Source organism: Furipterus horrens, unplaced genomic scaffold, assembly GCF_987537825.1.
Source record: "Furipterus horrens unplaced genomic scaffold, mFurHor1.1.pri manual_scaffold_2, whole genome shotgun sequence".
In the NCBI taxonomy this organism is placed as follows: domain Eukaryota; kingdom Metazoa; phylum Chordata; class Mammalia; order Chiroptera; family Furipteridae; genus Furipterus; species Furipterus horrens.
Genome location: NW_028327172.1, coordinates 148,998,726 through 149,011,584, shown reverse-complemented (window position 1 = coordinate 149,011,584; position 12,859 = coordinate 148,998,726). Strand labels below are relative to the sequence as shown.

At 40.9% G+C, this 12,859-nt stretch overlaps 1 protein-coding gene across 1 annotated transcript; it reads right to left on the bottom strand.

The window, feature by feature from the left end:
• Positions 1 to 2,215: 2,215 nt before the first annotated feature.
• On the bottom strand, positions 2,216 to 5,280 carry OTUD1 (OTU deubiquitinase 1). The gene is made up of 2 exons (XM_090268036.1): positions 5,119 to 5,280; positions 2,216 to 4,982 (listed from the first exon to the last, which is right to left on the bottom strand). The coding sequence occupies exon 2, from the start codon at positions 4,872 to 4,874 to the stop codon at positions 3,432 to 3,434; it is 1,443 nt and encodes a 480-aa protein (XP_090124162.1). The 5' UTR covers positions 4,875 to 4,982; positions 5,119 to 5,280; the 3' UTR covers positions 2,216 to 3,431.
• Between the last annotated feature and the right edge of the window lie 7,579 nt (positions 5,281 to 12,859).

Here is a 12,859-nt window from a genome sequence, read left to right as displayed (position 1 = left end):
TCACATTGGAGCACCACCACCCTGCCCCTGCACTGATGATTCTCCACGGAGGGTGGAGGCTGGTGGTCAGTGGTTACTGCCAGTCCTTGCAGCTGACTGGCCTGGGTCAATCCCTCCCATTGATCTGTCAACAACAATCAAGACTCAACTACAAGACGAGGGTGTACTCAGCCCACGTGAAGGATGCACCTTGAGTACCCAGCTTCGGTGGTACGGGAGGCTATGCCACTGAAACCTACAGGACACCTACCAAGACATGGCAAAGCAGCTGTACCTAATACACAGAAACCAACACAGGTAGGCTGCCAAATTGAGAAGGCAAAGAAAAGGGGTCCAAATGTAGGAACAGAACAAAACCCCAGAAAAAAAGAACGAAATGGAAATAGGCAACCTATCAGATGCAAAGTTCAAAACACTGGTGATAATGATGCTCAGAGAAATGATTGAGTACAGCCTCAAAATAAAGGAAGAAGTGAAGGTTATATAAAGTGAAATAAAAAATATACAGGGAACCAAGTGATGTGAAGGAAGCCAGGATTCAAATCAATGATTTGGAAAAAAAGGAGGAAATAAACATTCACCAGGAACAGAAACAAAAATTGGAAAAAAAAAAAAAAAAAAAAAAAACACAAGAAGAGGCTCAGGAACCTCTGGGAGAATTTTAAACATACCAACATCCAAATCATAGGTGTACCAGAAGGAGAGGAGGAAGAGCAAGAAATTGAAAACTCATGTGAAAAATTATGAAAGAAAACTTCCCTAATTCGGTGAAGGCAACAGACATACAAGTCCAGGAAGCACAGAGTCCCAAACAAGCTAGACCCAAAAGAGGACCACACCAAGACACATCATAATTAATAGGACAAAGGTTAGAGGTAAAGAATCTTAAAAGCAGCAAAAGTTACTTACAAAGGAATTCCCATAAGACTGTCAGCTGATTTCTCAAAAGAAACTTTGCAGGAAAGAAGGGACTGGCAAGAAGTATTCAAAGTATTGTAATGAAAAGCAAGGACCTATAATCTAGATTATTCTATCCAACAAAACTATCATTTATAATAGAAGGACAGATAAAGTGCTTCCCAGACAAGGTAAAGCTGAAGGAGTTCATCATCACCAAGCCCTTATTATATGAAATGTTAAAGTGATTTATTTAAGATCAAAACTATGAACATTAAAATGACAACAAACTCACATCAACAACTGATTCTAAAAACTAAACTAAGCATACAACCAGAACAGGAACAAAATTATAGATATGGAGATCATTTGGAGAGTTATCGGCGAAGAGGGGGAAGGGGGAGAAAGGGGGAAAGGGTACAGGGATCAAGAAGCATAATTGAAAGAACAAAATAGACAGGGGGAAGTTAACAATAATATAGGAAAGGGTGAAGCCAAAGATCTTACATGCATGGCCCATAAACATAACAAAGGGGGTAGGGCTTGCTGGAGAGAAGGGGTTACTGGGAGGAGGGGGAAAAAGGGAAAAAAAATTGCAACTGTAACAGCATAATCAATAAAATATACTTAAAAAAAAACTTACCAAGTTACATAATTACTGAAGCCATGAAATAAACTATCTTCTCTAAAATATCCAGAGATGCATGAATACTTTATCATTTAAACCTTCAACAAATTATCTTTCCTTGATAAATGGCATCCTTCCAAAAATGTGGTTAAGCAACGAACTTAAGCTGTATTTAATTGTCTATAACTATGACACCTATACAACTGAAAAGAACCCAAATTTTTTATTCTGCAATAAATAACACATCCAGAATTATGTATACATGTGCCCTTCTCAACTAAATCTGATTATCTTAAAATTTGTAAATTCCCATGGTCTCAAAAGGCCAGACTAAATAAAGATTAGGGCACTGCTTTAGTTACTCTTTAAAACATTAAAACCTATTCTGACTGAATGGACTATGATAATGAAACATTGTGCTGGTTAACAATACTTGTACTTCCCTGTTCATTAGTCAACAGGTATGTTAAATGAGAATGATAATTAGAAATAATATTCTTTAGTTACTCCACCTTTAAACTATCTTATTCTTTGAAATTACCTAATGATTATTCTATCCTGTTCATGTGAGAACTTAAAACCTGTCTCATATCTGTGACAATTTACACATTAAAAAAAAAAAAAAATGCAGAAGCAAAAGGTTCCTGCAGATATCACTCTGTAATTTAAAAACCACGTTAGCCAAACATTTAAGTAAAACTATGCATTTTATTCATTCACTCCATTACTGAGAATTGTTCTATTGTACAAATACAGTATTGTACAAAAAACCCCACAAAATGTTACAAAATAAAAATGTACAAACTTCATTACTTAATAAATAGGACTCAAAGTAGTTAAAGTGGAAATAATCTATTTTAGGTTGGGAACATTGTTTGACCCAGCAAACCATACAAGCTGTTTACAGACACTTTTATTTGTACATAACACAGGGCAATCCTATGTTGTCTTTTGAAAAAATTTAAAAGGAATAGAATATTAAGACAATATTCTCCTGCTATGAAATAACTGCAAATGTTGGTTTGAAGCATCCACCCTATTAAATTTTCAAATCTCAGTTGAATCCAAGAAGTTATATAAAGCAGGAGGCTTATCATAAAGTTTTACATCATGTTAAAATTCCTTTATAACAAAATGAAAATATAAAAACAATTGAGCACCAATCTACTCTAAACATCAATCTGAATACAGAAAAATCACTCTGCCATCAGCAAATATCAGACTTTCATTCAAGTAAGAGGTGGCACTACTCCTTAAAGGGAAAAAAAAAAATCTCCCCACAATCTTCCCTTACATACTTCTCTTTAAAAGGTTGGCCATTTCTAGAAAAATAACGATTTCTAAAGCAAATGTTTCATCAAAATGGAATGGGCCAATCATCTGATAACATGAATATATCAATCTCCATTTGAAATAATATCTAAGAATTGTAAAGTTCAAATTCAACAACATAAAATAACCACTAAATCACAAACTCGGTTCAAAATAAGCTTCATATAAAGCACTTCTCTGGATTTATGCCGGAAAGCTGTCAAAATGGAACACATCATAGATGAAGTTACACCAATTTTTGTAAATGTTGTGCAAAAATACATTTTTATAGAAAATAGATTACCAGGAATGAACAAATATACACTGAAAAATTAGCTTGCAAATCAAGTAGTGCTAACTTTATACAGCAAATTATAAATTGCAGTAGGATCATCCATGGCTATCATGAAACATCATTTAGGTGCCCAGCAACCTTCAGCTCTGAGAAAACATTCAAAATAAAAATAAGGTTAAGGCATTACACCTACAGTAATCTAGAAAGTTTAAAAGTGCTATTACCCTGATCAGAGTTCATATAATTTTCCAAACACAAATGCTGTATGCACTTTTCCCAGGGCGTAGGTTTTCAGACACTTCAAGAGCATGCATTTTGTTCAATATACATTTTGGAGAGGGATATAGCCATGGATTTGGCAAGTTCTTCGTCGCGTTTTCTTTGCACTTGAGTCTGTTTGCACCAATTGTCATACTCTGGGTTAGGATAGGAGTGATCAAACACAGCATCATAGTGTCCATTACTGAGCCAACTGAGCCAAATACTAGGCCTTAGAGAATCCTCTGGACCCAAGTAGTGAATCATAGTCGACACCGTGGGGCTCTCCAACCTCCCTCCAGTAGTTAAGTGTATATTCACATTCAGCATTTGCCCCATGGCCAGCAACTCCGGGTACCCGGCCCATGCCCCGTCCTGAGCGGCAGCGATGATAAACTCCCCCACGTCGCCCTCAATCAAGGGGCTAAAGTGGTCGAGGTGATCGGCGATGTAGTGCACCGTCTGTTCCCTCAGCTCCTGGTGCAGGCTCTGGTCCCCGTACACGGCCTTGCTGATCGCACGGTAGAGGCAGTTGCCGTCGGGAATAATGTGAAATCGGTACTTATTCCTCTGTCGTAGGTACTTATCCTGCCTCTCTACCTCCGCCAGGTACAGGGCCAGCTTCTCGTCTCTGGCATCCGACCTGGAGACGATCGCCGCCTCGGCAGCGCCGCTCTGGGCGGCCTCCACGCTCCGGACCTCGGGTGCCTCAGCCTCCGGGCCAGGCCGCCGCGTCTCGTCCGCGCTGGAGGAGTCGCTGCGGTCGCCGGTCCTCTCCCAGCCCCGGAGGCTCCTCTCCGCCGGGTGCTCCTCGGCCCACGGGCCGGGGCTGGGCTCCGGGCTCCCCGGGGGTGGCGCGGGACCCCGGTGCTTGGCGGCGGCCAGGGCCTGTTGGTGCTCGCTCAGACGCAAGTTTCGGTCAGGGCCCTCCCGGGCCGCGTCTGCCAAGGCCGCGGGATCGGGGCAGTCGGGCCTCAGCAGCTCCTCCAGAAGCCAGGCCGAGGAGCCCCGCCGCGGTGGGACCGGGTCGCCGGGCGCGGGGGCCAGCAGGAGGCAGCGGCCGCGCTGGGCAGCGGGCGACGCGGAGCCGGGCTCGGGCCCGTGCAGCAGAAGCCGGTCGGCGCCCAGGGCCCGCACGGTGATCTGCGCCGTGGACGTGTAGTGAGGCGGCAGCGGCGGTTTGCAGGACCCGCCGGAAGGGCCGGCGGCAACTGCCGAGGAGGGCGCGGCGGCCCCGGACACCATCTCGAAGCAGGAGGAGAAGGCGGGCATCTTGGCGGCGGGGGCGGCAGAGGCTTCCCGAAGCTCGGCGGCCGCGGCGGGCTGGCACTCACCGGTCTCCGGCTCCGGGGCGCCGCTGGCGGGTGCTGGGGGCTGCACAGAAACCTTGAAGGGAGCAGCGGAGGGCGGAGGAGCGGGAGCTGCAGCCGTGGGACCCGGTCCCCCAGCTGGGTAGTGGGTGCAGACGCTGCTGTAGAGCTGCATGTCCCTGCCCGCCGCTTGGCCCCTTATAGGCGCGGCGAGCCCCGGTGAGGGAGACACACCCTCCGGGTCCGCGGGAGGGGGCCGGTCGAACGCGATGACCCAGTGCCCCTAGAATAGAAATGACCCAAGGGTCGCCAGTATCCAGCTCGTGAAGAGCCGCAAATAGCACCCGGGTCCCCGCCAAATTCCTGCTACGCCACAGAGAGCCGTGGGGGCGGGGAGGGAACGCGCGCTCGACCCCTACCGGTGCGCTCGGCCCGTAGACTCCCGGCGCCGCGCCCGCTGCCGCTGCTGCGGATCGCTGCAGCCGCTGGAGACTCTCGTAGGAAGCACCCGCCCCTCTGGAGCGCGTCCCGCCGGCGAAGAACTGTGCAGAGCGAGCGGAGGGGCCGGGAGGCGGGGCCGCGGTTGTTTACCTCAGGCGGCGCGGTCGCATCACGTGGGTCCGCTGGAATGTGCGGCTAGTCGGAGCGCCCATTCAGCCCCGCTGAGTCGCCCCGCCCCCGACCCCACCCCTTTCGGCGGACGTCACGGGCGTGGACAGTGGCGCTGGCGGCTGGCGAGCGGGAACAGGGCGGGAGATAGCGGAGGCTCGGGCGCGTGCGCAGTCAAGGCATTCCTGGCCACTGGCCGCGTGACGCCTGCAGCGGCTTCCTGTTCCTTAGCCACAGGTGTTTGCGCCGCGCCTGTCGGGGCTGCTGCGGGGGATTGTGGCGGGTGGGCGCTGCTTGGGGCAAGCTAGAACCCTTTGAAAGCTTGCTTTTCGAAGGAAGCTTCCGTCCTCCCGGGTGGAAGACGGAGCGCTGCCTTAAAACCTGCATGACTTGCCACTGCCGCCTTTGTTTTATTTCCTTGGATCAAAATGTTAATTAAGGTCGTGTGACGCCACCAGTCGTCCCCTTCACCTTGCTGCCCTGCTAAACCGAATCTTTGCTCCTTTAATCCCTGTCGCCTATCAAGTACATGACTTGGGAGAAAGGAAGCCTTTCAAACATGCTTTAGAAATACCAAATGTCTAACGACCTCCAGCCTTTTGAAAACGTGTGACTGTACTATGTCGTTGGCAGTGTAGAGGCGGTCAGGGGATCGTGCTGCATTCCAAGGCCGGGTAAAATATTAAAAACAGTTCTACCCAATGTATTAATTGTTCCTTACTTGTAAAGGAAAGCCAATCTATTCATATGATCTACCCCGTACTGACTATGTAGTAGGGAGCAGCTTTTGCTATATTCTGAACTGTGATCAAACAGGCCCTAAAGTTCAAATTGAACCTAGAAGCTATCCCACCGTTTTAGAGATGGGGAAATAGCTGTGGATTATGGTATACAGTACACCTTTCTCCACCCTTATGCTGGAGTATATATTCCACGAATATAAAGACCTTGTCTTGTTTCCAATTATAGTTAACATCCCCTAGCACATAGTTGGAGCTAATTAGTATTTACTGAACAAATTAATTGAAGGAAAATTAGTTTCCATGGTTTCTCCAACCGTAGTACAGAAACCAGAATTATGAATCCCAGTCCCCTGATCCTAGTCAGGGCTTTTAATTTGCCGTAGGGATGTGACTGGCAGGATCCCACTAGAATATAAAAAAACACCTGTCTATCCATCTTTTCAACTTCTAGTGACTACTGTATTGCTAGTTTGTAGCCCTCTTGGGTAACTAGATAAGGGAAATTACAGATTTCGTGGCTGCTTTTTGGGGTATCTGTTGTTCTGTAATTAGACACTTACACCAAACTCTACCTTTAGCCTTCCTGTACCTGGTGTTCTGAAACAGAAAATAAGGCAATTAACAATAAAATAGTCCTCAAATAATTTTTACTGAGTACTCATTGTGTGCCTAGCAGAGCTAGCATGACAGGAGCCTGGAGAAAGATAGAGACACTATTAAAATTTTAAACTTAAAGCATTTTGTCAGGTTGGAATCAACACAAGAAAAAAAAATTAACATCTGATACACAGAGGACAGGCTAGGTCTAAGGTGTCAAATAAAGAACACACAACCATAAACAAAGATGTGAAGATTCAAAACTTTTAACAGGTTAAGGCTTTTTTTTCCCCTCTTTAGATTGTGGATGAGTGGTGGATGATGTAAGACTGCATACTTACTATGAAAATCAGTGTCCATTCTATACCTCAATCTAGAAAGTCTTCCTGGAGGAAATGATATTTCAGGAAAAAAAAAAGATGGTATGTCATCATGTCATCACCCTTGTAAATGGGAGTGGTTTTCTGCCCTTGGAGTCTAATAAAAGGAGTGGTTTTCTGCCCTTGGAGTCTAATAGAAGGCAACGCTTTACAAGTGATAGCAAAGAGATTAGAGTGAGAAAGCAAGAGAGAGGCAAATTGGAATTCTTCATACTCCATCTGAAAAGAATTGCTAATGATTCCATCCTGGAAAATCATCTGCCCAGCATATTTTGGTGGTTTGAAGAAAATTGGCAGAAGTTTAGTAAAATAGGATTCTAAACCAAAGTTACAGAGTTATTGAATAAACTAGAAAAACGGGAAATTTACCAATTACCAACCATAAAGTAGCAGCAAGACAATCAATAGGTTAAAACAAAACAAAAAGGACAAGGCATTTAATCTACAAATACTTATCAAGTACCGGCTCTGCTTCCAGCCTGGTGCCAATTACAGAGAATTCAGAAACAGATTCTGTCATGCAGCCAAGGCAGCAGAAACCTAAGGCATTTTTATAAGATAGAACCAATCCCAGTATGTTTTTGAAGGTACATTTACCTAAATACCACTATCTCTTAGTTACCATCCCTTTAAAGATACTAAAATTTCCAACCTACTGCCCTCCCCTCAAAATAATACTTTTAAAATGCAAACATTCATCCATCTATTCACTCATTAAATAATCAACTAATATGAAAAATAATCTTGAAAAAGAAGTATAAAGAACTCATACGTCCCAATTTCAAAACTTACACAAAGCTACAGTCAAGACCATGTGATTCTGGCATATAAACATATAGATCAATGGAATAGAATTGAGAGTCCAGAAATTAAACCACACGTTCATGGTCAACTGACTTTAATAAGGTGCTGAGATCATCAGGGGAAAGAAAAGTCTTTTTAACAAATGGTGCTGGGGCATCTAGATATCTGCATACACACGAATAAAGCAAACCCTTTCTTCACAATAAATACAAAAACTAACTCAAAATGGATCAAATGTAAGAGTTAAAACTATCAAATCCTTAGAGGATTAGACAGTGATTTCTTAGATGTGACACCAAAGCACAAATGACAAAAGAAAAAAATAATAAATTGGATTTCAGAACTAAAAACTTTGTGCTTCAAATGACACCTTAAAGTGAAAAGACAAATTAAAGAATGAGAGACCATATTTAAAAGTCATATATCTGATAAAGAACTTTGAAATTTATAAAGAATATATAAGGAAATCTTACAATTAAATAATAAAAAGACAATCCAATTTATAAAATGGAAAGATAATTTGAACTGGCATTTCTCCAAAGAAGATACATAGATAGTCAATAAGCACATGAAAAGATACTCAACATCATTAGTCATTAGGGAAATGCAAATCAAAACCCACAGTGAGATACAGTTCACATCCCATAGGATGACTGTAATGAAAAAGACAGACTATAGCAAGTGCAGATGAAAATGTAGAGAAATTAAAAGCCTTGGACATTGCTGTGGGACTTTAAAATGGTCCAGATACTTTGGGAAACAATTTGGCAGCTTCCTCAAAAGATTGCACATAGAGTTACCAAATGATCCAGCAAGTCCACTGATAGGTATATAACCAGTAGATATTAAAACACATGTCCACACAAAAACTTATATAATGTGTTCATAGTAGCATTATTCATAGCAGCCAAAAAATAGAAACAAACTGGCTACCCTTCAACTTATGAGTGGATAAACAAAATGTGCTGTATCTACACAATGAAATATTATTCAGCCATAAAAAGAATGAGGTACGGACACAGTCTACATGGGTGAACTTTGAAAACATTATTTATTCTAAGTGAAAATAAAAACAGACACGAGAGGCCACATGTAGGAAACTGCTCCTTGTGGTTTAGGGAATTGTAGCCCCAGCCTGAGCATGACCTGCTACCAGCATTCCGGCTGTGCTTGTCTTTAAGTCTCAACAATGGCTGCGTGGGAGACATACCTGAAAACCATTCAGAGGATTTCCATGGGAGTTGGATTCGAAGAATACTTGTCATGCTTTAGAACTTGCTCTGCTTTCCCTTGTCTCTTAGTTAAGTATAAACAATCTCTAGCAGGGAGTATATGAAGCCTTGTACCTAGTGCCAGTGTGGAGTCAGGATGTTTGATAGACCCTGGCACAGACTATTCATTGTATCCATTGTACTGGGACATGTAATCAGTTATTATAAATTGTAACCTAAGCACCTGAAAACTATTGGTGATTTAAGAATTTTGATCTTGTATCTCCCACACGTATCCTTCTCAATAAAAGGGATAAGGGATGGAGGTCTAGCTACTGTTCTCCCCTAGAGAGAGCAGACACCTTCCCCCAGACATAATGAAGTGTCCTAGGCAAAAGTTTGTTCTGCCATGGTCATGAAGACTCTGCTGGACAGAGCAGCTTCCAACCAAGCCTCAGGTGTGTGAGGCACCTCCACCTCAGCCACATATTGCATAATTCCATTTGTATGAAATGTTCAAAATGGACAAATTCATCCACATAGATTGTGGTTGCCAGAGGCTCAAGAGAAGGAGAAATGGAGAGTGACTACCAATGGGAATGGATTTATTTTTGTGGTGATAAAAATGTTTAAAGTTAAATTATGGAGATGGTTGCACAACTCTGTGAATATACTAAAAACTACTGAATTGATCATTTTAAAAGAAAATTTTCTTTCATGTGAATTATATCTAAATAAAGCTGTTTAATAAAAAACCTCCTGTGTGCAAGGTACTGTGCTCAGTGCTTGATATAAAAACAGGATTATGTGTTACCTATCTTACTCATTAACAATACTTTGTGATATTACTGCATATATCATGAACATTTGATATATCTTAATAACTTTTCTGACAAATTCATACTACTCTGTATGACAGCTTTTGAATGTAATTGCTAAAATAATATAAAGCCTTTGAGGGTTACTGAAACCAAATTATTTATGTCCAGATGAAAGGGGTATTTGAAAAGCTGAGCTAGTGGAATGCTTTAAAAATTTATAATATTTTCTAAAAACTTTTTGTGTTATCATCATGATATAAAAAATAATTTTACATTCTGTTCAACAAACATTTATTGGGCATTGATATGCCAAAAACATATGCAACTGTTTCCCAGCTTAAACATATATAGAACCAACCAAATTTAAATATTTATATAATATGTTGTTGAAAAAGGATTCTGTAAAGATCCTGAGACATAACAGGCTCTCAATAAGTATTTTCTGAATATTATCAAGTGAAAATGGAATATAAGCAATAAAGGCAAGAATCTTGGCAAGTATTGTATGTGTTGATGCATATTTATTTTATTAAACTGACTATTTTAAGTTATAAATAAATAAGGGGCACCACATCATGCAAACAACTCAATATTATTTCTCCAGCACATTTACTACTGCTGACATGTCACTGGCTGGAAGTGAAATTTCCAGGCAGAAGTGAAAGCTCCTCTTAATTATTTACACTTTCCAGGTCTTCTGAAACTGTATTCATTAGTATCACTGAAAATCCTATTATCTAAAGGTCTCTTAATTCCAGGAAATCCAAATCAATTTATGATTACTAGGAAAGTAATCAATGGGATTTCCTTGCTTTTTGTAGGAAAAAAAATAGGACAAAGAATGGAGAAAAGTCTGGGAAATAATGTGTAATCATTGACTCCTAAGTTTAGGCTTAGAAAATGTGCAGATCCTTTTGATAAATAGCCCAACAGTTCCCTTAGTGATTAGCAGTATGGTTCCAGTCCTTGCTCTTGCAATGGCATTTTTCACTTGTGGATTCAAAGAACTATTGAGAGGAAGTTAGAAAAGTCAAGGCTGTTATTCACTGTGAGGTTCAGAAGACATAATTTGAGCAGAATAATCAGTTCCCATGCAGAGTTTTGAATTATTGTAACATGAAGGGCAGGAGCCTGAAAACCTCAGGTGCTCCCTGAATTCTGTTCATAAAATTTGGTATTATATTAGAAAAGGAATGTGGGTAGATCAGAAACATTTTGTGCTCTTATCTGTGTCTGGTTGTCTTAACCAATGTGATGCCCAGATCTACTATAGTAACTAGGCCTGCTCCTTGGAAAGAAGAAATTGAAATATAGCCTACGTCCCCTGATATGATTCGAATGTTTGTGTCTCCCTCAAATTCATACATGGAAATTCTAACCTGCAAAGATGATGGTATTAAGAAGTAGGGACTTTGGGAAGTGCTTAAATCACAATAGGAAGTATTGCCAGCACCTCCCACCATGTGAGAGATCACAAGATATTTGCAACCAAGAAGAGGACTCCCACCAGACCCAACCATACTGGCACCCTGATCTGAAACTTCCAGCCTCCAGAACTGTGAGAAATAAATTTCTGTGGTGTATAAGCTGCCTCGTCTGTGGTATTTTGCCACAGCAGCCATACTGGATGGCCAGCCCGTTTATAAAAGTAGGGAAAACAAAGTACACCACAATGCACAAGAGGTTACTCACACATTAAATAACAACACAATAAATAGAGTAACCTGTTACCATGGGTGGTTCTCACATAAATCAATTGTCTGATTGTATGCCAACATTTTATAATAAATATCCACAATCTTCAAACATTGACATAGTAGTTAAATATCTGTAAATAAGTAAACATAACCCAATGGGGTAGGAGACATTTCACACTCTACTCTCCTTCTGTATGGGTAGAAGGCCTGGCTGAGAGACACACCCTTGGTGACTGAAGAGTCAATTGTAAAAATGCCCAGGCATTATATACACTATTTTGCCAAGACTTAAGAAAACAGAGAGATAAAGAATAGGACAAAGAATGGAGAAAATTGCTTTTTATTTTTAAAATGTGTGTTGTAAAATATTAAAGCAATACAAATGTAAAGATAAAAGTGAAATTTCCTTCCATCCCATCTCCCCATCTCACACTCCAGAAGTAAACACTATTAAAATTTTACTTTATATATATATATAGGACTTTTATAAGCATATATACATGATATATTTCATATGCATATGTGCCTTAAAATTTTTTCATAATAAGATTATACTGTGCGTTCTTTCTTTGCACTATACTTTTTATCTTAACTAGTATATACTAAACAATTTTTGTCACAATATATAGCTCAACCTCATTCTTTCAATTTCCCCAAAAAGTCCAAGGTATGGGTGTTTGATAATATATTTCAATATTTAGATTGGTTTAACTTTGTCACTAGTCAAGCAGTGTCACAGAGAGCATCTTTCTACACATATTTTCACCTTTATGTGAGGGTTCCCAAGACAATTTCTTCTGAACATTTTAAGAAGGTAATCTATGAGAAGGCTTACCAACCTGAGGAAGTTTTGAATGCCAGTGAACCTGAATAGTTTTGGAAATATTGTATTTACAAAGTATATTTAATGTCTTCTAATTTTTTTTTCCTGAACTCGTACCCATTTCCCCACGTACCCATGAAAACCTAGGATCTCTTATATTTGGTGTATGAGTCTTAAAATTTGCTAATCTAAGTTAGAATCAGAAGCTCTGGATTCTACTCTCAACTTCAAAACTAAATGATTGACTTCGAACAAATCTTTACAGCTCCTTTGCCCTTAATTACTTCCTTTATAAAATAAGTGTTTAATGAGATTTTGATTCCTTTCAAAACTTAAAATTATATGGCTTTATGCCATAGGAAAAAAGATGTAGCCTTTAAAAGCCTACAGTATAAATGGGGTAATTAAAATTAGCAATATCCTAGCCTTCCCCCAAAGGCAATTTCTTAGACTATTTCAATAGAAATGCCTGAAT

Coding starts and splice junctions, on each gene's coding strand:
- OTUD1 (XM_090268036.1), bottom strand. CDS start 4,874: ATGCAGCTCTACAGCAGCGTCTGCACCCACTACCCAGCTGGGGGACCG.